This window comes from Phascolarctos cinereus, unplaced genomic scaffold (assembly GCF_003287225.1).
Source record: "Phascolarctos cinereus isolate Bilbo 61053 unplaced genomic scaffold, phaCin_HiC Scaffold_4;HRSCAF=312, whole genome shotgun sequence".
Classification (NCBI taxonomy): domain Eukaryota; kingdom Metazoa; phylum Chordata; class Mammalia; order Diprotodontia; family Phascolarctidae; genus Phascolarctos; species Phascolarctos cinereus.
The window spans coordinates 682,745,692-682,771,356 of record NW_027555847.1 but is presented as its reverse complement, the minus strand read 5'-3'; the positions used below and the strand labels follow the sequence as shown (position 1 = coordinate 682,771,356).

The 25,665-nt window shown below is 41.1% G+C and overlaps 1 protein-coding gene across 3 annotated transcripts; it reads right to left on the bottom strand.

The window, feature by feature from the left end:
* Positions 1-1,065: 1,065 nt before the first annotated feature.
* Positions 1,066-23,320, bottom strand: MARCHF2 (membrane associated ring-CH-type finger 2). 3 transcript variants are annotated; one of them, XM_078154205.1, is made up of 6 exons: positions 23,231-23,314; positions 21,453-21,591; positions 18,803-19,031; positions 9,745-9,940; positions 5,972-6,181; positions 1,066-1,785 (listed from the first exon to the last, which is right to left on the bottom strand). In XM_078154205.1, exons 3-6 carry the CDS (start codon positions 18,976-18,978, stop codon positions 1,627-1,629), a joined length of 741 nt encoding a protein of 246 aa, XP_078010331.1. In that variant the 5' UTR covers positions 18,979-19,031; positions 21,453-21,591; positions 23,231-23,314; the 3' UTR covers positions 1,066-1,626. The 3 variants fall into 3 exon arrangements, with proteins under 3 accessions (XP_078010331.1, XP_020833842.1, XP_020833843.1); XM_020978183.2 differs by lacking the exon at positions 21,453-21,591 and having other exon boundaries at positions 23,231-23,320; XM_020978184.2 differs by lacking the exons at positions 5,972-6,181; positions 21,453-21,591; positions 23,231-23,314 and adding an exon at positions 19,558-19,581.
* Between the last annotated feature and the right edge of the window lie 2,345 nt (positions 23,321-25,665).

Here is a 25,665-nt window from a genome sequence, read left to right as displayed (position 1 = left end):
AGCCTTGTAATTGAATAGGATTGAGGCCTGTTAGCATTTTGTTTGCTTTCCTCTGGACACACTCCAGCTTGCAAATGTCTCTACTGACATACAGTGCCCAACACAGAAAACCTTACTACAGAGGTTGTCTGCCAAAGCAGATGAGAGAGAATAGCACTTCACCAGTTCTGGACACTGCGCTTCTCTGCATGAAGCCTGAGATTAATTGCATTAGCTATTTTGGCTTCCATGTTACCCTGCTAGCTCATATTCAGCTTGCAATCCACTAACACCTCCTGACCCTTCTCTCCTATCCCTACACCGTTGTCTAGCTTGTCAAAGTTAATTTTTTGAACCCAAATATAAGACTTGATATTTGTTATGATTAAGTATCAGATTCAGCCCAATATGCTTCCCTATCAAAGTCTGTTTGGATCTTGAGTCTATCAACCGTGTTTGCTATCCCTCTCAGCTTTGTATCATCTATAAATCTGATGAGCACTGTAGTCTATGCTTTTACACAAATCACTGATAAAGATATTAACAACATTAGGATGGAACCACAGAGCCTTAGGACTCTCTGCTAGAAACCTTCCCAGTTGATATCAAACCATTCATAATGACTCTCTGGATTCTGCAATGCAACCAGTTGAGTCTACCTAACTGTACTACCATCTAGCCCATATCTCATCTTTTCTATAAGAACCCCAAGAGACCATAAAGGCTTTGCTAAAATCTATGAATATAATAAATATAAAATTCTCCTGATCTATGAAAATAAATAGTAATACTATAAAAAAAAAAGGAAATGAGCTTAATCTTTATGGAAGGCTTTTGATGGAACAATAGAGCCCATTGTGATTACCACTCCTTTCTCCTCCCTCCTGTGCCTCTCTTTACACCACACATCATGGAACTAACTACATTTCAAGGTACTGGTAACGTATTGAATCAAGTTTTATATACTTTATTTAGCACTAAATTCCCAACCTTCTCCCCTGAAAAAGGATTAGCTATACTCAATAGAAAAATCTTGGTTTAAGCTCTTGGGCTTAAGACACTTTCAGAAACATATTAATAAGTCCATTATGTTCATTAAGAGCTCATTTTATTCCTTCCAGGTGATCTTTAAAACACAGAAACTTTTATAAAGTATGACACCATAAAAGAAAGTGCAGATATGAGGATAGCCTCCCAAAATCTTAGCAAACTCCTCCTAGGGCAAGGGCAATGTCAAACATGAATTGTCTTTGAGTGACTCTAGAACAGGGCATGTAATTAACCTCAGATGAGATCAAGCTGCCAGCTTCAGTACTGAAGCTTAAAACCAAGTCTTGTCAACATAATATACAGAACTTTTATGCAAGGAAAATTGAAAAATATGTACATACACAGAATATACTCCACTTAGTGTATATATTATAACACAGTCAACCCAGGTTTGGGTGAAGGAGCTAGTTGTGTCCTTCCTTAAAAAGCTGAGCCTTCCAAACCATTTCTCAAGATCCTGGGCCAGCTGATAGTGTGATTAGCTTTCCTTCTTCCTCTGGAGTCCCAATATGCCAGCTGATTCCTTTAGGTTGGACTCCTCTCTAGATTATGGTCTCTTGGGAGCCTCTCTCCCCAGGGCTACCAGCTCCAGGGCACTCACACAGTAGTTTCTTCTGCTGTCTTCTTGAGGAGCATGGCTGACAGCAATGAATGCTGGGCCGTCTTGCAGTTTTCAGAGTCCAGAATCATTAAGCGGACTTTTTGATTAGTCCTTCTCCACTCTGAATACAGCTGGCAATGGTAGCGGAATGAAACCTAGACAACAAGAAAGACAGGTCATGGTACAGGGTTCTTTCCCTTTCAGACCCATAGAGGGAATCCTGATAAAGAATTACGTAGCATCTCAATAGTGGAGAGGAAGCGACAGCCAACTGTTCCAACCTGGACCTGAACAGGAATCCCCTCTCTAACTTCCCTAAGAAATCATCATATAATCTTTGCTCAAAGACCTCAAGTGAAAGGGAACCCATTACCTCCTAAAGAAGTACATTCTACTTTTGAACTGCATTAGTTATGGTGAAGTTTTTCCTTTCATTGAGACTCAATCTGTTCTTCTGCAACTTCAACTGTTACTCCTAGTACCAAGGTATTAGTCCCTAATTCTTCTTCCACATGACAGTCCTTTAAATTCTTGTAGACAGCTATCATGTCCCTCTGTAATGCTTTCATCTTCCATGCTAAAAAAATTCCTAAAGTTCTTCCCATTGATCCTTATATGGCAAAGTGTCTAGTCTCCTAACTATCCTGTTTTCTTTCCTTAATCTTTCCAGATTAAGCTGGATCTGCTCCAGCTTAACAGTAGTATCTTTTCCAAAAATGTGGTGACCAGGGCGAAGCACAGCATAATGATCACCTTTTTCTTCTGGACATTATCCTTCTCTTAAGCTTAGGATAAATAACCTTCCGGGCAGCTAGGTGGCGCAGTGGATAGAGCACCAGCCCTGAAGTCAGGAGGACCTGAGTTCAAATTCAGCCTCAGACCAAACATTTGATACTTACTAGCTGTGTAACCCTGGGCAAGTCACTTAACCCCAATTGCCTAAAAACAAAACAAAACAAAGGATAAATAACCTTTGTTGCCTGCCATGTCACACTGTTGACTAATATTGAGCTTGCAGTCCACCAAAACCCTCAATTCTTTTTTCAATAAACTTGTCTAGCCACCTGTCCCTCTTCATCCTATATTTGAACACTTAAATGTTTTGAAACCAAGTGAGGGTGGTTTTACATTCAGCAAAGAGAAAAAAAGGGAAAAAAGCTAAAGTATGGAAAGACAGGTGTTAAACCAGTCTTGTTTTGGCGAGAGTGGAAATGCCAACTATTGGGTTGTAAGACTAGGGAGCCAAGATATAGGGTCCTCAGCTACCTCTTAATTTTTCCAAAGTAAAGATAAGGCTAGGCGTAGGGTCCTGCAAGCTTTCTCCATATAAACAGAGTGAATACTTCTTAGGGGGAAATTTTAATCTACTAATAGCCACGTGGTTACTATAGGGCTAGAAAACAAGGGTAGGGCCTTGGTAAATAAAAGGGTATTAAAATATTCCTGAAAGAGTTTAAGTGCTAAGGGAATCTATCCTAGGAAAGACAAAGGTTTCCCTCCAAGTCCAAGTTCGTACAAGAAGCTCTTTGCATCCTTATATAGAGAATCTTGAGGTTGAAGGGGCAAGTTACTTGCCTCATCACCCTAGCTGATAGTGTAAATAACCTGCCCCTCCAATCCCTCCTCTAATTATCTTGCATTTACTTGTGTACATGTATCCCTTAGAATATGAACTCCTGGGGAACAGCCACTACTTGTCATTTTTGTTTGCCTTGTACATAGTAGGTGTTTAATAAACATTTGATGAACTGAGCTGAGTTAACCAATCCCGTGGAATTGTTTGGAGGGGAGAGGGAGAGTGCAGTTCTCACAAATGCTACTGAACAACTCACTTGGAAATGGGGGAAGTGGACTAGAAAAATCTCTGCCAGCTCTCACATTCTAGACTACTGTGAACCTCTGTGGCAAGTGGCAATGTAGGCATACCTGAGTTTAATTCTTGCCTCTGATACATACTAGCTGGGTGGCCACAGGAAAGGCATGTAACTTTCCAGCGTCCCCAAATGATAGAAGCTCCCTGACTTGCATCAGTGCAGGGAGTTTCCATATAAAAGGAGTTCCTTATGCTGATGAAATCACAGTTATTTGAGTCCACAAAACCTCAGCCTAGACAGAAAAGTATAACCTATACTGGGCAAATTCCATACTTTTAAACAGACTTTTATTCAAGATGAATATCAGTTAATAGCCTGGGAATATTTTGAAAAACTAGCTGGTTTCCTTCACCTTTCTGTGTCACTCGTGGAAAGCACAGCTACCACCCATCTGTAAGAGTTCCACGGCTCCTGACCCAAGGAGAAGGCAGATAAGGGTACTGGTAGGAGCAGATTAGACCCTAGCCTAATACATGACCAACAACAGCTGCATGAAACCAGAGTTCAAAAATACACACATCCAGCTCAGTTAGTGGATGTTTACAGTGCCTTTACATAAACAAAGTATGCCTAGAGCACTGCAGTCTAGCCAATTTTGAAATATAGTTACAAAGTTGTAATAAACAATAACACCTTTAGTTTTCCTAGGATTCTAAGGCCTCAAAGCGCATTCCATGATTGGGATTGTCCCATTTCTACTGAGATAGGGTAGCAAAGAAAGAAAAGGGTCTTCAGGATGTCTTATCATAGTCCTCTACATACCAAGAACATCCTGTAATCCAGAAGGAAGAGTTTTTAGTCCCATTTGGAAACAACTCTTTTTCCGTAAGCCAGCATACTCACAGAAACTAATTTAGAAAGTGTTTTACAAATCTTACTGTTATGTCCCTATCTCTCTATCCCTCCAACCAATATCAACCCTATCCAGGAATTTATAGGGAATTAATATTCCTGATATACTTTCTTAGCAGAATTCAGAGTACTTGGCTCTTAATTCAGAGTATATATGGTAGGATTGCCAAGCCCTGAAGAAAGATGCCAGCTGCTGAGAATAAGCAGACAGGCTCTGTCATCTGAGCACCAAACGTACTCTCCTCCTGCTTAGCCATTTGCAGTAATCCTGTTGGATTGACCTTTGATTGTCATAAGATTTCCTTTCTGTCTTGTAATGTTCTTTATAGGATACAAAGCCCCTCGAGGCAGTGAGATACTTGGTATAATGGAAAGAGCATTGTTCTAGGGTAATTAAGAGACCCTAAATGCTAGCTTTACTTCTGCCACTGGCTAGGCATGTGACCAGAGACACTCATATTTTATCAGGAAAATGAGGAAGTCAAATGTCCCCCTTATCGAGGGAAGTGAACAATTGCTGACTGAACATCAGAAGACCTAGGTTCTCCTTGAGCTACCATTATTTAAGTAGGTAACACTGGGCAGATCACTTAACCTCCTGACCTCAAGTTGTCTCAGTTATATAATGCAGAAATTGGACTAGACAATGAAAATCCCTTCCAGCTCCAACATTCTATGAGTGACTTCAGCCAGGCAAAAAATCCCGCAGCCTATCTTCATTACATTCTCTCAGGCAGCTGGGTAGGAAAACACAAAGAACACTAGTACAGGGACCAGAAGGTCGAGGTTCATAGCTTGCTCCTCTATCTGTATGACCTTGGACAAGTCACTAATTTCTCTGTGCTTCAGTTTCCTCCTCTTTAAAATAGAGATGATCATACTTCACTCTCTCCCTCCTGTAAATTGTTCAGAGGCTCAAGTGAGACAAACATATCTAAAATGCTTTCAATAAAAGGCCAGTTGATGACTCCATAAAAATCTGACCTGGAAAAACCTGAGATTATCATAGATCAAAGATTTAAAGCTGAAAGGGCTTTAGAGACTATCTAATTCAAGCTCTTCATTGTACAAATGAAGAGATTTAAGGCCCAGAAAAGTTAAGTGATTTGTTAAATGTCACACAGGAAATAAGTAGCAGAAGGGGATGTGAACCCAAGACTTTTGGCTCCAAATTTAATCCTCCTTCCACTGCACTGTTAAATGACTGTGGTTAAACTATTAAAATACTAAAAAAAAAATTAATTTTCACTGCATATTAAATTTACTTACTCTTAGGACCAACCTACAGACCACCTAGAGATCCCTGAGGATCATAATTAGTAAACATCTGAACCATGAGGCTAGCAAAGGTCTGTTCTAGTCATCACAACCTCAAAGTAAGGGGATACTGTATACATATTTTTATGGATAGAAGTATAGGTCAGAAACTAGGTAAATTTCTATTTGTCTATGGGGAATGCCCATATACTCACTACACAAAATAGAGGAAAGGAAACCTGATATGGGAGAATGGAAGCCTAGTTTTATTGGCCAGCCTCAAGTTGACTGTAAAGCCTAAAGAAGGAGATTGTCCCTTTAGGAGATTGTCAAGGGGCAGCTAGCTCTGCTGACTCACCAATGTCCAAAGGATGTAGATAGTAAAAAGTGCTAAAGTGAGAGCAATAAGTCCCACAGCCTCCAGCCTGCTGTTAAACTGTAGGTGATCCTGGGCCCCTCGAAGGCAAAGCCAGCCTGAGATGGCAGCAAGAGGTGTGATGAACAGGAAACACACCATGTCACAGAAAAGGGTCCTCTTCTCATTCCTGGGCCCAGGGTCCTTCAGCCACTAACAACAAAGGAAAAGTTATAAACACTAAGAAAAGAAACATCACTTTCCCCTTGTGTTCCCCCAAATAATAAAATACCTCCTATTTATTTAGCATAAACCTATCCTCAAATCTTATTAATAACTTAAAGCAGCTAGGGAGGTAGGGCCTACACTGACTACTTTTAGGAGTTAAAGGTTAAGAGCAGCAGTTCTTAAACTTGTTGGTCTTAGGACCCCTTTACACTCTTAAAAACCGAGGACCCTAAAGTGCTTTAATATAGGTTATATCTATAAATAGTTACCACATTAGAAATTAAAACAGATAAAAAATTTTAAGTATTTATTAATTTTATAAAACAACAAATCCATTATATGTTAGCATAAATAACATGTTTTTATGAAAAATGATTATATTTCCTAAAACAAAAAAATTATTGAGAAGAATGGCATTGTTTTACATATTTTTGCAAATCTCTTCAATATCTGGCTTGAGAGAAGGATAGCTGGATTCTCATATTTATTTCTGTATTCCATTTGTTGTGATACGTTGTTTTGGTTGAAATATATGAAGAAAATACCACCTCACAAAAATATGTACATCTACATCCTAAAATGGAAGAGTATTTTAAGAGGCAAATGATGTCTCAGTAATATCATGAAAGTATTTTTGACCTCATGGATCCCCTTGAAAGGGTCTCAGAGACCCCTTGAGTCCTTAGATCAGATTTTGAGAACTTCTGGTTGGGATGAATTGGAAATGAGCTCTTTAGAAAACTAATTCCAGGACCTGTACAAAATGCTGTCATGTCACTCACTCTATCCAAGAGAGCACTTGGTCTATGAGGAAGCAGGGAATGAATGAAAGAAGAAGGAGAGACATAGTAGGCATCTGAATACTAGAATAGAGGGAGGATCACAGGACAGAAAACCTGGGTTCAATTCCACTTGCTAGCTATGTGACCATGGACAAGTCATTTGAATGGAGCCTCAGATTCCTCATTATAAGATGTACTACCTGCCCTACAGGAAACTTGTAAGAATCAAATAAGATAATGTATAGAAAGTGTTTGGAACTAAATAAATGTATAAAGATTACCCTCAAATGAGAGACACACCTTCTTGCAGCTTCTGTTCTAAGGTGAGTACATATACATGAATTCATGTCTTCAAAGACACCAAACAGAAACAAAGATGCATATTAAAGGAGTGGTTTGGTCAAATGAGAAAGAAAGACAGATGGCACCTAATATTTATATTCAGTTAATGATTTTTCCTCTTCTACAGAGGGCTAGGGCAGGTGAAGAAAGAGAGATAGCAAAGCTGAGTGAAAATACATGTGAAAATAGTATAGCAATGGCAGAAGAGATGGTAAGGCTAGGCAGAATGATAGCATCTGAGGCTGTAGTTAGATTCATGACCAGTTCCAGACAAAACTCTGGAGCAAGTGCAATTCATCCTTCCTCTTTCCCTACCTAGCCTTTGGGGTACAGTCCTGTCACCTACAGCCTATACCACAAGATCAATATGTCTTATCTTCTGGTTATGTCCTATGTCCAACCAGTCCTAACAGTTCCTGAATTAAGCCATTGCCTGTTCGAGTAGCTGTGCTTTAAGCCAGATAAAAGGGTAGTGATTCTGGTGAACAAACATCCAGTGCATTAAATCCTTTTTGTCCTTTCTCAGTGCCTATCATCAAAATTTCTCTAGCACCTCCTGGGCAATTGGACTCCTGGTACCTATGTCTATCAGTTGACAGAAACAGAGTTGACTTCACCCTCAGCTAAGGACTTGCTACAGTTTGCCCAAGTTAGTAATCAGCTTTTTTGGGAGACCTGGCACCTAGTGAAGCTACTCAGGACCCATGACTTCATAGCATATAATCAAGACTGTAGAATCTCCCCCGGGACTCAATCTGCTTCTTTAATAAGTACAAAATAGTGGTGGTCATCTCTAAAGACTGGCTTTATTCCCTCAGGTAAACATTTTCCCTTGGTAAGCATCCAGGATTGAGAACCCCCAAATGTGATCTGAAGCTAAAGATCTTACACATTTCAACAACCCGTCATTTCACAAGTTGGCTTTCTCCAGTCCCTTCTTACAGTAATTCCCTTCATTGTACATTATCCTCCAGTCAAACTAGTCTAGTCAAGAATCACAGAAGATTGGATTTAGAAGAGGGCATCTCATCTGAACCCATATCTCAACAAGAAGCTGCCCTACAATATACCCAACGAGTGGACAACTAGGCTTGGCTTCCAGACCTCTAATGAGGGACAATCCAATACCTCTAAAATCACTGTTCCCTGAATATATCCTGTTCATTTTCACCCCCATGCCTTTTGTTCATACTTTCCCTTATGCCTGGAATATCCAGCCTGTTGACACCTTACCCATCTTTGAAGGTCCACCTCAAATGCTACCTCTTCTATAAAGCCTTGTGCAGGCAGAAGTCTCTACCTACTCCAATCCATCGTCCATTCGGCTACCAAAGTAATTTACCTAAAGCATAGGTCCAACCATGTCACACGCACTCCCTACCCTTCACACGGTAAACTCTAGGGGATCCTTATATTCTCCAGGACCATAATTCTTTGTTTGGCATTTGAAGCCCTTTAAAACTTCCCCCCCCCCCCACTCTTCAATCCAGAGATACTGGCCTCCTGCCAGTTCTGTGAACAATGTATTCCATCTCTCACTTCCAACCATTTTCTCTAGCTGTCCCCCATGCTGGAATGCTCTCATTCCTCCACTCTGACTACTGAACTCCCTGGCTTCCTTTAAGTCCTACTTTCTACAAGAAGCCTTCCCTAACTCCTCTTAACTCTAGTTCATTCTTTTTATTAAGTATGTCCTGTTTATCTGGTATGTATCTGGTTTGTACATATTTGTTTGCTAAGTCTATTCCCCATTAGACTGTGAGCTCCTTGAGGGCAAGGCTGTCTTTTTGCTTTTCTTTGTATCTCTAGCACTTAGCACAGTGGACAGTACATAGTAGGTACTTAATAAATGCCAATTTTCTCTTATCTCAAAGTACCTGATGCTCCCCCTGTGCATTTATTGTAATTTAATTTGTACTTTATTTATCCTTGTGGAAAGTAGCATGATGTCATGGAAAGAGCACTGGAGCTAGAGCCAAGGAACTTGCATTCTAATCCTTGTTCTGCCACTTACTACCTGTGTGACCTTGAGCAATTCACTTCACTTTTCTGAGTCATAGTTTCCTATTGCCCTCTAATACTAAAATACTATGATCACTTCTTAATTGTGAATTTCTTGAGGAAAAAAGACTATGTCGTATTTATTCTTGTATGTAGCACCTAGCAGACAATTAATACTGAATGGATGAATTTCCCCCTAGGAAATATCCAAGGAGGGGACAGGTACTGGAATAGTTCAAAATCTCCAGTGTTGAGACTGTTTGGTAATAGGGCACTGACCTCAGTGTTCACCAAAGTAACTAGACCAGATTCTTGGATTTTCCTTCTTCCACTGGGCTGTCAAAGAGCCTCATCTACTTTTTCATTTATCTGTCTTATCTCAGTAAAACAAACAAAACAATCCCTGCTGGCCCAGGACAATACCTCTGTGAGGGGCCGGGGCCGCCTCTCCACCACAAATTCTGTGTGGCACAGCTCGCAGTAACTAGTGTTGGAGGAAGAAAGCCATTTCTCCAGGCAGCTCTTGTGCACAGTACCCAGCGTGCCTGTGCAATCACAGGGCGACAACAGCACCTCCCCACTGGACCCTTCATGGCAGATTCGGCAGATGGGTCCATCACTAAGGACAAAAACAAAACACATCATCACAAAGGCTTAGAACTGAGTGCACTCTTCTCTCAATTGTGGAGTCCTTGTGAGGAATGTGCTTTGTAAACTGTAAAATGTTATATACATGTTAGTCACCATCACTATCATCATCTTAAAGGTCTGGTATCCTTGCAGAAAAAACCAACAAGAACTCTGGAAAGGCCTGTCCTGTGGGTTCCTGCCTTGGGCATGGATTCCTTTGAGCACTGTGATAAACTGAGTGGGTGGTGGCACGTAGCTGGACTAGAATGCAGTGTTAGGACAACAAGCAATTGCAAATCCTCAAGCACCTAAAATCAAAGTATATCAATAGCTAGAAGTACCCTCTCATTTACAGATGGGAAAGCTAAAGTCCGTAGAGGGTAAGTGTCTTGCCCAAGATCAAAGAAAAAAATTAGTGGCTGAGGGAGACTAGAACTTAGGTTTGACTCCTACAGCTAGAACACCTTTCATTGCTTCCTTCACTCCAAAAATCCAGCCAAGATGAGATATTTTTGTGACTGTTCATTTGGTGGTAGGGAATACACCTGGAATATAACTTGGAGAAAAAAGTCATTAAGAACCCCTCTAGTTTCACCCTCCCTCCTCTTAAGATCATAAATTTAGAGCTAGAGTTCTTAACTTGTGGTCTAGAAATTTGGTTTTTTTAAAAAATATTTTGATAATAATATTTCAATATAATTGGTTTTCTTTATAATCCTATGTGTTTTATTTTGATTTTAAAACATTACTCTGTGAAGGGGTTCATGGACCCCTGATCTGGTCCAACCCCATCATTTTACAGTGAGAAATGGGGGTGAAGAGAGATCACTTGACCAGGGACACACAGATAGTAAATAATAGAGTTGGTATTTGAACTCCTGTCTGCTGACTTTAAGTCTAGCAGTCTTTCTACTATACCACATTACCTTGATATGGAGAAAAATTAAAAAAACAGACTTTCTGTCTGTTTTCTGCACAGGAGACAAGCTCTAAGTAACATAATAGGATTACATATTGCAATAAATTAGATGTTTTACACATTAAGCTTCAGAGACTGACAATGATCATTCTTTTTCTCTGGAGATTTTTGGCCAAAAATTTTTTTTTGGGGGGGTGGAGAGACTTTTTTAAACAGAAGACAAGGGGAGAGGGCGAAAAATGGTGTACATAAAGACTAGTAGTTCCATAGGTAACTTGTAACTTTATATATGATTTCCCATGGAACAGTATGCCTTTAAAAAAAATGCATCTCTTAGAAAATCTACCTTGGTTTTCACCCAAAATAAAACTGATGCAGCTACAATTAGAAGGAAAAGTTAACTGAGAAAAAAATCTTTGCAACTACTTTCTCTAATAAAGGCCTCATTCCCAAGATATATAAGGGATGTATTCAAATTTATAAGAATAAGAGTCATTCCTCAATTGAAGGTCAAGGTATATTAATAGGTAAAGTAGTAGGGCAGACTAGGGGAAGGGGTATTTCAGAATGCATGCCATCTTGGGGTGGGCAAGATGGGGTGAAAATTTGGAATTCAAAATCTTGTGGAAGTAAATGTTGAAAACTAAAAATAAATAAATTTATATTTAAAAAAAATAAGTAAAGTAGTTCTCAAAAGAAAAAATTAAAACTACCAACAGCCATATGCTTTTTTTTTTTTGGGGGGGGGCCCTAGGGCAATGGGAATAAGTGCCTAGGGTCACACAGCTAGTGTCAAGTGTCTGAGGCTGCATTTGAACTCAGATCCTTCTAACTCCAGAGCTGTTGTTCTATCCACTGTGCCATCTAGCTGCCCCCAGCAGCCATATGCTTTTTAAAATTAGGGTTTTTCCCCCCATTAATGAAAATTTTCTTTCTCTCTTTAATTTTCTTCCTTCCTCAACTGAGGAAGAAAGAAAAACAAAACTCCTATTTCAAACATGCATAGTCAAGCAAAAGAAATTCTCTCATTGCCCATATTTGAAAGAAATATGTCTTATTCTGCACTGAGTCTATCATCTATAGGTAGCACATTTCATCATATCATGAAGATTGTAGAATCATGGTTGGTCATTGTGTTGATTAGAGTTCCTAAGTCTTTCAAAGTATCAACAGCTATCTATGTAGAAAGTGCTCCAAATCACTAATAGTTAGAAAATACAAATTAAGGCTACTCTGAGATTTCACCTCAACCTCATCAGATTAGCAAAGAAGACTGAAAAAAGAAAATGATAAATGTTGAAGGGGCTGCTGGAAAATATGCATATCAATGCACTGTTATAGTTGTGAACTGGTCCATCCATTCTAGAAAGCAATTTGGAGCTATGCCCAACATGTCATTAAAATGGGCATATCCTTTGACCCGGGGACACCATTTTTAGGTCATAATTCAAAGTGATCAAAGAAAAAGGAAAAAGATCCACATGTAAAAAAATATAGCTGTTTTTTAGTCTTTTTAGTAGTAGCAAAGACCTAGAAACTAAGGAAGGACTCATCAGCTAGGGAATAACTGAACAAATTATGATCTATGAATAAAATAAGACACTATTGTGCCATAAGAAATTATGAAAAGAATAGTTTCAGAAATATCTGAGAAGATTTGCATGAACTGATACACAGTGAAATTAGCAGAAGTAGGACAAAACTATACAATAACAAGACTGTGAAGACAAACAACTTTGAAAGATAAGAACTCTGATCACTATAAGGACCAACAATGATTCCAGAGGACCAATAATGAAGTATGCTACCCTCCTCCAGACAGACAGATTCAAGATGCAGAATGAGACAGACATTTAAAAATATGAACAATATAGGAATTTGTTTGGTTTGAGTATGAATATTTGTTACAATTCTTTTGCTGTTTAACCCATTTTAAGGAGGGTGGAAAAGGGAGAGAAAACAAATGTTTGTTAATTGAAAAATAAATTTAAAATGAAAACAACAACTAAAAGAAAATCTCTCCCCTCACACCTATCAAAATGCTACCCATCCGTCAAGGCCAAACTTAAATGCCACCTTGTCTGTGGTGCCTTCCCTCAGCCTTCCTGATCCACATCTTACTAAATGTTCTCTCTAATCTGAACTCTCATAACACTCTGTCCTATGTAGAAGCATAGACTATAATTGCTTTGTGATCACTTGTGAAGTTTTCTCTCTTACCAGACAGATTATAAGCTCTTTGCAGGCCTGGATTGTATTCTTCTCATATTTATAATTCCCATAACACCAAGCACAGTATCTTACACGTATATTCAATAAATTGTTACTGAATTGGAAGTCAATACAGATCTGGCCTTAATGTTTTTAAAACAAAACTGAAGTTTTCTAGTCTTACATTGAGTTTCTACCCAATGCTTCCTTTGGGATTTTCATAGCACTATACCTTTGTTTTTAGCTTCCTACTTTTAGCCATATCCCTATCAGAATTCTACACTTGGCTACTTGAAGGAGAACTACTCTGGAATTAATTCAGAATGATAAAGAACTGGTTGATGAAATAAGTGACAATAATCTTGGGAGAAAGGTTCATGATGAGCACCTTGCAGAGCCTGAGATATTTAAACAAACAAACAAACAAAACTTTAGGTGAGTGGTTTCAAAGAGCTCACAGAGAAGATAAGTATGGGGGCAGCTAGGTGGCACAGTGGATACAACACCAGCCCTGGAATCAAGAGAACTTGAGTTCAAATCCAGCCTCAGACACCTACTAGCTGTGTGACCCTGGGCAAGTCACTTAACCACAATTGCTTCCAAAAACAAACAAATAAAAAACAACAACTAGACTTATAAGGGGCAGCTAGTGGACAGCACCAGCCCTGGAGTCAGGAGGACCTGAGTTCAAATTTGGCCTCAGACACTTGACACTTGCTGTGTGACCCTAGGCAAGTCACTTAACCCCACTGTCTACCCAAAAAAAGAAAAGAAAAAAGAAAAGATAAGGATGATCCCAAGGCCAGAGACTCTAGAAGAAAAGGTACTAAAAAGGAAAGGTGCTCTCAAGAACAAAATTCGAATCACAACAATTGCAAATCATTCCAATGAAGAAAGAAAGAAGGGAAAAGACTTCTAAACAGACTCAGACCCACATGGCTGCACAGATTTATTCAATAAGCTCAGACACAAAAGATGAGAAGACAGTGGCATTAAATCAAGGAATACAAAAAAATTAGTGAGCCTATAAAAGCTTTAATTTTAAAAATCTAAAGCCCACAATGACCTAAGCCTTGTGAAACATTAAGACAATAACAACAACAAAAGGCTTCTGGAACAATTCTGGGAACAAGAAGAAGGGAGGAAGAGTTTTACAGCTTAATGTTAATAGATAACAGAAACAAGGCAGAACTATCCAATTCCTATTTTACTTTTGTTTGCTTTCTTTTGACTTGAAAGAATAAGATAATTAAAGGTTGGGAATTGATTGACATGATGATAAGGAGTTGGTAAGAAAGCAAATAACTACTTTAAGTGAATCTTCAAGCCCAGGCAAAAAGCACCCTGTTGTTCAGTCACATCTGACCCTTTGTCACCCCATTTGGGGTTTTCTTGGCAAAGATACTTGAGTGGTTTGCCATTTCCTTCTCCATCTCATTTTACAGATGACGAAACTGAAGCAAACAGGGTTAAGTAAGTGACTTGCCCAGGGTCACACAGCTACTAAGTGTCTGAGGCTGGATTTGAACTCAGGAAGATGAGTCTTCCTGACTTCAGGGTTGGCACTCTATCCACTGTGCCACTTAGCTGTCTCTAAAAAAGCATCCTAGGGTATTAAAATTACTAATAGTTATGACAAAGGAAGAACTATATCAGTAATCTCTGAAGAATTATAAAGGAAAGGAGAGGTTCAAAAAGACTAACAAGTCACGTAATTAAGTCCACCTCTTTCTTTGATAAGGCTACAGTATCTTATCAGATCAGGGAAGAGTAACAGCCTTAGTAATAGACTAAGTGTCTTCCCCAATACATCTGGCAAAGTTAGTAGGCCCTAGTGACCAAGATAGATACTCACTGAGCATTGTAAAGTGGATTTATGTATAGTCAGTTGAATGTTCTTACTCAGAGACTGGATAACATCAAACAGCAGAAAGCTCTCTGGTGGCCTCCTGTAGGGCTCCCTCATTGGACCAATTCTGTTGGACAGTTTATCAATAACCTGATACTTACAGCATGCTAATCATAATATGTGCAAATAACATGAAGCTGAGAGGGACAGTTAACGTGTTGGATGATAAAATAAAGGTTTGAAAAGATGGGCTATGTTGAATTAGCTGAAATTAAAAAGGAAAAAATAGAGATTCTCAGATTCCCATAGTTTGAAAGAACCTCAGAAATTATCCATTTTCATCCCTACTCAAAGTGTGAATCTCATTTATGACATTCCTGGTAAGTTGGAATCCAGCCTCTGCTGAAAGACCTTCAGTGACAGGGAACTCACTAGTCCCCAAAGAAGTCAACTATATTTCTGGACAACTTTAATTGTAAAGAAATTTTTCTATATAGGGAGGTAGATTTAAGCTCAATATAATTCCCATCCATTGGTGCCAATTCTGCCTGGTCTTCAGAATCAAGCACAATAAGGTTAATTCCTTTTTCCCAAGAAGCCACAAGAATATAAAGCCTTGGGGCAGCTAAGTGGCACAATGAATAGAACACCAGCCTTAGAGTCAGGAGGACCTGAGTTCAAATCCGGCCTCAGACATTTGATACTAGCTGTATGACCCTGGGCAAGTCACTTAACCCCAATTGCCTCACCCCCCCCAATATATATACATATAAAGCCTTATATCCCACTAACTCTTACATAAAATATAATCTCCAGTAAAACTGAACTCCTTTCTCACTACTGCACTCGACTAGTCTTAAAAAAAAAAACTGAACTCCTCCCCATTTCCCAAAACCCTTCATTCACCTGTTTCCACTTCTCATGCTACTCGTATTATCTGGAAGGCTGCAGCCTTCGTTCCCTATACCTCCACCCCACTATCCTTCAAGGTTCAACTTCAATGATACCCATTCCATAATGCTGTCACTTGTCATTCTATTTGGAAATGATCTGTTCCTCCTCTGACCTCCTATAGTACTTTTATTATAGTTCTTGTTCAGAGCCCTTGTCATATTCTGCCTTATACTTACTTATTCATGCACATTTCAAATCTCCTCTAATAGCTCTTTGAAAGCAAGAACTGTATCATATACAAATTTGCAACCTCCTCAACCCCTCCAGTATCTTGAATAGGGCCCAGCACACCGTATGTCCTTGCTAGGCATTTATAAATAAATGAATAGTAACCTTTCATTTTCTGAGTAACAGCCTGGGTTATGGATTGAATCAGTGAGGTAACAACTGGGGCAGTACAACAAAAATGTAACAAAGTACTAACTAACTCTGCTTCCTCAGAGTAACTTCTGCAATTATCTAGCAATTTAATCCTCCAATAACTCTAAACTTCTGAAATAATCTTTTAACAGCTAGCCTTTACAGACATCGTCAACCACTTGGAACATTCCTTTATTTCTTGTTGGCAAACAGGCCAATCACAACAAGTCAAATGGGATCTTTAAGGCTTCATCTTCTCAGCTGCTTTGTTACTTCCCTCTCAGGGACTGTTTCTTTGATGCCAAAGGCCTATTTTGCATAATTCTGGGTTCAGAGAAGTTCCAGAATGTGAAAAGGTACCTGAGGTTTTATTACATATTCAGAGTTACCATATGAAGGACAATGAGATTTCTAGACTCCACTAGAAATCAAATGAAATAATATATGTAAAGCACTTAGCATAGTGCCTGGCACAAATAAGCACTTGATAAATGTTTGTTTCCATCCTGCCACCACCACCCTACCCCAATCCACTAAACACAGAATAAGAGGAAATAGGTTTTATACTGCATCAAGAGAGACACAGGTTGGAAATAAAGGAAGAACTTCCAAGCCAATGAAGAACTGTCGAAATACTACAATATTCAGGGCAGCTTATAGCATTTCTCTCTTAAGTTTCAAAACAGGATCAAGAGTCTTTTCTTAATGACAGGATCTTAGCATTAGAAGTGGCATAAAGGTGATCTTGTTCAATGCTCTCTACAATATATGGATTCCTCTATAACATTCATGACAGATATTTATCCAACCTCTACTTGAATATCTCTAGTGAAAGAGAAGTTACCCACTCTTAAGGCAATAATTCCTTTCTTCTCTCCTCCCTTCCCTCAAACAGCTCTAGTTTGTTAGGAAATGTTTCCTAATATTGAGCTGAAATCTGATTCTCTGGAATTTACTCCCATTGGTCTTTAGTTCTGCTCTCTTGGATTACATATAACAAGTCTGCTTCTTTTCCACATGAACACCCTTCAGATATTTGAAGGTAATGATCACCCTGCACCACCGCACACACATAGCGTTACTTTGTCTAAGCGACACGTTCCCAATTGTTTTAACTGATTCTCACATAAAATGGTTTCCCCATCTTGGTCGCTTTTTCTCCAGTTGTACTCCAGCTTATCAATGGCCCTACTAAACTGCGGTACCCAGAACACAGCACGATGTTTTAGGTGTCACATAACCAAGTCAGGAGGGTAGCAAGATTATGGCTCCCCCTAATCTGTACACTAGACTACTGGATTGTACTTCTCTCTGGGACGGCTTGGGTATAGTCTTATGCAAAAGCAGAAAGAAATCAGGGCACCAATTCATAAATAAAATTATACTGACAAACAACTCTGAAAGACAAAAACTGATCCACACAATGACCGACCATGATCTCAACAGAGCCATGATGAAACATGCAGTCCACATGTTTCTTCTGAAAAAGAGTGGCAGTGAGGTGATGATCTCAGGGTGCTGAGTGAGACTTTTTTTTTTTAAAAAAACATGGACTTCTTCTGGAACTTGTTTTGCTTTACACTATGTGTTTTTGTCACAAGGGTTTTGTTTTTCTTTCTTTTTCAGTGGGGGGGGTAGAAGGGAGAGAAGATGGATTTTTGTTCATTGAAAAAAGATTTACATTCTAAAATAAGCAAAAGCAAGAAGTAGACTCTTTCAGCACTTAATAATTAAGAGAGCCAGACCCTGACATATGAAAAGGGCTTGACGTTCCCCAACTGTGGTCCTAAAATTGTCCTTTTTATTAACTAGCTTTTGGCTCCAGCATTTTCGAATCTGTATTCCAAATGAGCTCAATCAAGATCCAGGTGGGGTGGAAGGAAAGAACCTTAGAAGACCCATGTGCTAATACCCATAAATCTGATTAGTTTCACAGCTCAGAAGGCTTTATTGTGTATCAGTGTGGTATCATTTCTATAATTTCAATAGGTTTTCTTCTTTTGTGATGGATGAGAAGACATTTTTGAAGATCAGACACAATGTATCCCAGACCCAAGAAACAGAGAAATGCAAGATGCAGATTACAAAAGAACACAAACATCATTAATATTCATTAGTCACCCAATTAATTCACTGGCTTTTTAGTATGACAAAGTAGAGAAAGAAAATGATCAGCGATTTATGGCCCTTAGGGAATAAAATTCTCTAAGTTTTTATTTTTACAACATGCCAATTTCCCACTCCTCCTCAAACATGCCTTATTGCATAGACAAAAGTGGGGGTTTTTTTGTTTGTTAAAGTACTCTCAGATAAACTGAGTTCCAATCATTGACTTTTGATACTACCACTAAGCTAATTAAAAGTACCCCTAGAGGTTGCAAGTCAGAATTGACAATTACTGCCTTGTTCTACTATCGGATCAAGAAGAGAATGATGGGGCCTGTATCCTCTTCTGGGTCATAAGGGAAAAACACTTTTGGATAAACTCCCAAGACACTTCTGTAGAGTCAGAAGGCTGGATCATCTGCTTCCAGACACAACTTGGGGGGAAGTTTTACCTTTGCGTGCCTAAGGCTTTGATGACAGTTGAGAGGAGCCGGCCATCCTTGGCTGTTACCTGGGTCACATATTGCGGATGCCCAAGGTCCGGGTCGGCCACGATCTTAGAAAAGGCCGTGTTTCCAGTACAGTCACACAGTGAGCCAGGGAGATGACAGCAGTCGCCTGTCGTCATGGCAACAAGGGACACATAGGCCTTCACAATTGGGGTTCCATGATCACAAGAGCCTGCAAAGAAACCAGCTGGAGCTGAAGTCCTACAAAGGAGCTAGCCTTTCTGTGCTTTACTGTCCTGGGCCCTCCCTGTATGTACTTTCCTGCCCCAACCTCAATCCCTGAACAGCTAAACCATGCTCTCTAACAGTTATTATGAATTTTCCTGGATCCTCAAACACCACCCACCCAAGACCAAGCAGCTATAATCTGGGGAGTTATTTCAAACAATTTCCCAAATTTTTCCTTTCCTTTTAAAATATAGGTCCCAGGTTCAGCTAGAAGGGAACTTAGGTATCATCTAGCTCAATACACTTATTTGTACAGATGGAAAATAACTTGCTCCAAGGTTGCACAGAAAATAAGTGGTACATAGTACAGTAATAAGCACCAGGAAATTTCCTAGAATTTAGTCAGACTATACGCCAACAGCAATAATATTCATAACTGTTCACATTTATACAGGTCTTTGTGGTTTACCAAACACTTTCCTCACAAAGCTCTATAAGACAGGCAGTAAAAGTATCATTATCCCTCTTACACAAGTCAAGAACCTGAAGCTCAGTGAAGGGAAGGAAGCTGCCCCATGTCACACCACTAGAAGTGTTCAAGCTAGGAGAAGAACGCAGGTCTCCTGATTTCAACTCCAGCACCCCAACTAGCATAAGGTGATGTTTTCAAGAAGCACTGAGTTTTCAAAAATCCACTTGGTTTTCATCTCACACCTCGGTGTTTTGATCTGACTCTAATTCTTAGAAATAAAGCATCAAAAGTACAGTCCTGTTTCCAGCATCAGCAAAGACTCCTACATTAAAGAAAAAAAAAACAAAACAAAAACCTGCAATTCCCCTATTTCACCAGACTGTTCACTGTGTTTACGGGAGAACAGGATCCAGGAGGGATCTTAAACCATGCAAGTCTAAACTACACATACCTTAATCCAGAGATACCCTAGGAAACAAGCCAACTGACCCTGTACTTAATGTCTTTTTCTTCCCTAGAGGCTGCCAATGCTTAGAGTGTAACTAAGAACACACATCAGCACAGAAAAGGGGTTAATCTAGGCTTCAGGGTAAGCAGGTCACCATATTATCCAAGAGCCTAGAAAGAGCTTAGTAACAAAGACAAAGCAAAGGGCAGAACACTCAATGGATTTGGGTAAACCTGAAATCTACCAAGTAAACAAACCAATTCTATCAAAATCCCCTTTACTCTTAAACCTGTTTGGAACATAGCTCATAGCCAGAGAAGATACCTACAGGGTAGATCACAAGTCTTCAAGGGTTCCTGGGTACTTTGGGTATGTTCCAGGTCTGAGCCTGCTCTCACATGAAACATGATCTTTCCGCGGGTGTTTGTGAGAATATTTAAATGACTGGACCATCTACCCTGCCACTAGGTTACATTTAACTTGTCACATGTGTTATCACGTAATTGTTACTCCAGGTATAGCTCTAAGTAGACAACCAAAAGGGAGGGCAGGGACAATGTAGCATATACCTCTTTGGAAATCCCTACTTCATGGTACAGAGCTGAGTGCCTCAATATTTACTGAGTTAAGTTGGAATCCAGAGATCTGGGTTCTGGTTGCAGCTCAGCCATTAACTATGTGACCTTGAACAAGTTATTTAATCTCTCTGAGACTCAAATTTTGTCATCTATAAAACTGTAACAAAAAAAAAGCAGTTTGGGCTGAGTAATCTCTAACACTTCTACTAGGCTGGAAAACCTGTGTTTTTATTAATGGGCTTTGTTTAGCTTCTTGCAGATATTTCTCATGATTTTCTATGCAGCAAGGTATTAGAAGACATACTTCAAAGAGTGAAGGAGACAAATGAGGAGAGGAAAGAAAAGAAAAACAGTAGAAAAAGGAAATCTTTAATGGAAGGAGTAAGAGGGAAGAGAGGACAGCTGAGATTTTAGGAGCTTTTTAACATCAGCCTTAACGTATGGCTTCCCAAGAAGAGCTATGCTTTTGATCTACTTCCATTTACAAGATTAAGCTTCTATAGTTTCTGAGATTATCCTTGCTCTGTACCATTTTGTACATTTTGCACATAACGGAATTAATCAATGTTTGTTAAATGTATGTATTAATGAAAGGAGACATGCTTTCTAGATCCCTTGCCAGCCTGGTTTCCTTCCTTTGGACACAATCCCTTTAAAAATGTGCCATCCATCAGCAATTAGGATACAGCTGAACAAATAATGGCACATGAATGTAATGGAATATTACTGTGCCATAGGGAATTATTAATATGAAGAAGTCAAAGAAACAGGGATGACCTTGTATGAGAAAATACTGACTACAGAAGACAAGTCAAAAGAATACTGTGTAGTGACTAAAACAATGTAAATAAAGTCAATGTGGACAGGCAACAACACTGGTCAAATGTAACAATGTTAGTACCATATTGTCAAAGTTAAAGGACGCACCCCTTCTTTTTGTTCATTGAAGCCATGTGGATAAAGTGCTAGACTTGGAATCAGAAAAACTTGGATTCATATCCCACTTCTGACACTAGTTGTATGACCACAGGCAAGTCATTTAATCTCTGAGTCTCAGTTTCCTCATCTGTAAAATAAAAATAACATCATATATACTTCTCATTTCACAGTATAACTGAATGAGTACAAAATACTTCCGCAAACTTTAAAGTGCTTGATAAATGTCAGTTACTAATAAGTGATAAACTTTTCTCAAATTTTTTTTCAAAACGGTTTCTGTGTTAATAAGTATTTGTTTTGTAAAAACAAAATTCATCAATGCACTTTTTAAAAAGTTAAAGTTCGGGCATCTGGAGCACAGAGGAACTCCCAATTATCATTAATCAAATCAGGCCTTTTTCTGATTGCCTAAACACCCACGACTCATACTGACCTGGCAGTCGACTAAGTCCTTCATTCTTTTTCACTTGAACTGTATCTCTTTATTACACATCAGTAAAAACCGATTTTTAAAAAAAATCCTAAAGACAAAGTTTAGCTCAAGCTAACTTCACATTGTTAAACTTCTACCAATCTAGCTTTGTTGGATTCCAATTCCTGTCATCCAGTCAACTGACTAATCCCAACTTTGTGTCATCTCTAAATTTGATAAGCATGCCATTTGTCCCTTAAACGGAGCCATCAATAAAAGTACTGAAGGAAGGAGTGAGTCTTGTGGCCCACAACGAACACCTCCCTCCAGTTTAAAACAGATGCTTTAAGTCTCCAGCACCCTTCCTTCAACTTGGAGGATGGGGGTTGGGGGAGTGGGAAACATTGCAGCTGACAGCCTCGGAGTGGCTGTGGAGGCACTGTTGGAAACTCTGTCTGGCTAACAGAGACATTGCCCAATCGTGGCCTTGAGGATGGGGAGGAGGCATTCGGGTCACAACCTTGGTTGTGGGGAAGAAGACTATCTTAGGTAGGGGTGTTGACAATGAACTTGGCAAAAAGCGCCTACTAGGTACTAGGTACTGTTTTAAATGCTGGCACTGTGAGGTAGGAGGTAGAACTACAGATCACAGCTTTAGATCGTGGGAAGACAGGTGTGCGCGCTGGGTGGGGGTCAAGGCTGGGGGTGCGGGAGGAGACACCACAGGTCACAGACTCGGGGTGGGGATGGGCAGAGGGGCAGACACACCGCAGGCAGCGGGAGAAGGGGAGGGGGGACACGCGAAGCGGGCCATGGCCAAGGGCGGGGTAAAGAGGAGACACCGCGAGTCCCGGCATCCGCTGGGAGTGGAGGGTGAACTCTCTGCAGGTCACGGTCACAGGGAGGGGTCATGGCCGCCGATAGGAGGGGGTCAAGGGGACACAGCAGGTCACTCCCTCGGCAGGATAGGGGAGGAAAGCCATTTCTCGTCCTTCGCCACGCCGAGAGAGGAAGACTGCTCAGCAAGGGCGGCTCCAGACTCGGACACCGCCCCGACCCGACCCGGAGTCGGGAGTCAGGAGGCCTCGGCCCCGCCCGGCTCCGGTTCCGGTCAGCCACCGCCCCAACCCGGCTCGCCTCTTGTCAGACACCGCCCCCGGCTCCGGTCAAGCCTGGTCCCCGGTTCCGGTGAGCCACCGCCCCGGCTCTGGTCAGGCCTGGCCTCCGCTCCTGTCAGACACCGCCCGGCTCCTGTCAGGCCTCGCCCAGGGCCCCGTTGGGCACTGCCGCAGAGAAGCAGCGGCTCCCGCCCCCCCCCTCCCCCGACAGCTGAGCTTGAGGACCCCGGCCCTACCTGGTCCCGCGGGCCGGGCCGGGACGAGCCGTACCGCCCAGGGCTCCACTCAGCGCGGCGGCGGCGGCCCCGGCCCGTCCCGTCAGCTCCAGTCTGGCCGCGGCTCCGTGGCCAGCCCGGGAGCCCTCTATCCTGCGTCCAGGCCCTGGTCTTCCCTCCGCCCCCACTGACAGCTGCCGCGGCCAATGGAGACAGTCACTCGCAAGGCGCGGACCAATAGGTTCCCAGAAAAGCGGCACAGGAGGCGGGGCATGGAAAGCGTCACGGATGGTTGCTCGCTCCCGGTCGCCCGCTGGCTCCTCCCCGCGCACGAGACTCCACCCCCAGGTCCGGGAAATGTTGGAGCAACTGCGGCTAGGACGGGACTGCACGCGCCTGCCCAGAAGGGCCGGGAGGAGTAGGGCATGGAGCAGTCCAAGAAGCCTGTCTGGAAGAGATCTGTCCACTAGACTACGGTTCAAGACATGTCCGTTACTTGGTGTGCGTGACCTCGGGGCAAATTACTTTCTCTGGGGCCTCCGATGCCTGTCTACTGACTTTTTCTCCCGGCTGTGTCATAAACATCGTGATGATATCTGCAGCTAGCTTTTCCGTAGCGCTTTAAAAGGTTTACAGAACGCTTCCCATTTCATCTTAAGAATGATCTCCCTGGAAGGGCTTTATGTGTTGGTTCAGAACCAGTGGTTTTAGATTCTGGGCTAAAAGGAATGTTCAAACACCTTTTTACTTCCATAGCATTATAGTCCTCCCTCAACACCTTCAACTCCTGTGGCTTCCTCTCCTATCTGAATAAATCCCAGGCCCGATAACATATAGCAGGCAGATATTATGACAAGGGCCCTTTTTGAAGCTTCATTCTACCAAGAAGCAGCTGGATGCAGTGGACCAAGGTCCAAATTCTCACCCTGCTACTCCTCTTTATTACTCCTGTAACCCCGGACAGTTCACAATCTCTCCACGACTCCTTCCTCATCTCTAAAACCAGTGTTCTTTGGTAGCAGATAAATTCCTAGATTAAGTCAGGAAGACCCAAGCTCAAATGCCACCTCAAATTCTTATAAATGATTCCAGCAGAGTCACAAGCTCGAGCCTGTTTCATCTGTAAAATGGGGATAATTGTTTCCAATTCCATATTGTCAGGATCGAGTAATACATGTACCAAATGCTTTGCAAACCTCACAGCACTATTCTGAAACCCTAAACTCTAAAGCAGGGGTTCTTAACCTTTTTCCGTGTCACTGTGGACCACTTGGCAGTCTGGTGAAATTTATGAATCCTTTTTCAGAATAAAGTTTTTAATTGCATAAAATGTAGTTTTACAAAAGAAACCAATTAGATTGATGATTACTATTTTAAGTTCACAGATTCCAGAAGGTTAAGAACTCTCTTGCTCTAAATCCTTAAAACATCTCATTAGTTGCTTATGCTCTGGTAAAAGTACTATGGAAATAAGATACCTTTTTATTACAGTGATAACACTCCCAGTCCCACCCTTAGAAGGAAAGTCTTCTACTCAGAAGTGTTCTCAGGACAAGTAATGGAACAACACTCCTGCTCCGGCACTCGATCTCCATGACACCCATTTGAGAGATGACTGGCTAGTGAAGGTAAGGGGGAAGCATCAGATGACAGGAAACTGGAAATCAATTTAACTGGTCTACAAAGCCACATTGGCAATTCTGGCCTTGATGAAAAATTATTCTAGATTGCTGGATGAAACCCCAGTCTTACCTGTATGTCCCAGCTTTGCAGGGGGTGAGGAGATGCTCTTGGTGGCTGTCAGCCTCTAACTCCAGACAACTTGGTTTCTTCAAGGTATTACAGCAAATCATGGACAATCTCAAGGGTAAAGGCAGTGGCATGTTTTCTTGGGGAAGTAAGGGCTCTGCTGAGGATGGCAGTTCCAAATTTTTGTGACCTGACAACTCAGTGTCCCAAACCATCACCCTTCATGACCTGACAGAGACCTCCTTTCTTCATGTGGGGCTAGAAGCAGTCTAAGTTTGTTCCCAGGCTGGCCAGCTATTGAACATACAATTAAGTCAGGCAGGAGATTTCAAATGGCATTTTCTGCAGCGGGTACAATTCCAATAAGAGCAAAGCCATCCTGAAGGACTCAGGAAGAGTCTCCTACCACTGCTAGCTTTCAAGTCTAGAGGGAAAACAAGGACCCCTAGGAGGAGTGTTAGGTGCATTCTGGCCAATCCAGAAAGTCTTCCTGAGAGTGGACTGGCCAGATTTACACATTATCAGGCCTGGGTACAGCTGTACACCTTAAGGAGTGAGCAACTCAACCAACTCCTGTTTCTAACTATCTGGAGCAGCTTAACCATCCTTTCCATCTAATCCCCTTCTCTCATCACCATCACCTTCCCTTCCCCACCCCCCTCCAACCCCCTCTCTATGGGAGAGAAGGACTGGGCGGAGACAGACAC

Excerpts from the sequence above, each read along its gene's own strand:
- MARCHF2 (XM_020978183.2), bottom strand. The coding sequence starts at position 18,978 with ATGACGACAGGCGACTGCTGTCATCTCCCTGGCTCACTGTGTGACTGT. Across the intron at positions 9,941-18,802 it reads AAAGCCTTAGGCACGCAAAG|TGATGGACCCATCTGCCGAA; the intron begins GTAAAACTTCCC and ends TTTTGTCCTTAG. Across the intron at positions 1,786-5,971 it reads TCTACATCCTTTGGACATTG|GTTTCATTCCGCTACCATTG; the intron begins GTGAGTCAGCAG and ends CTTGTTGTCTAG.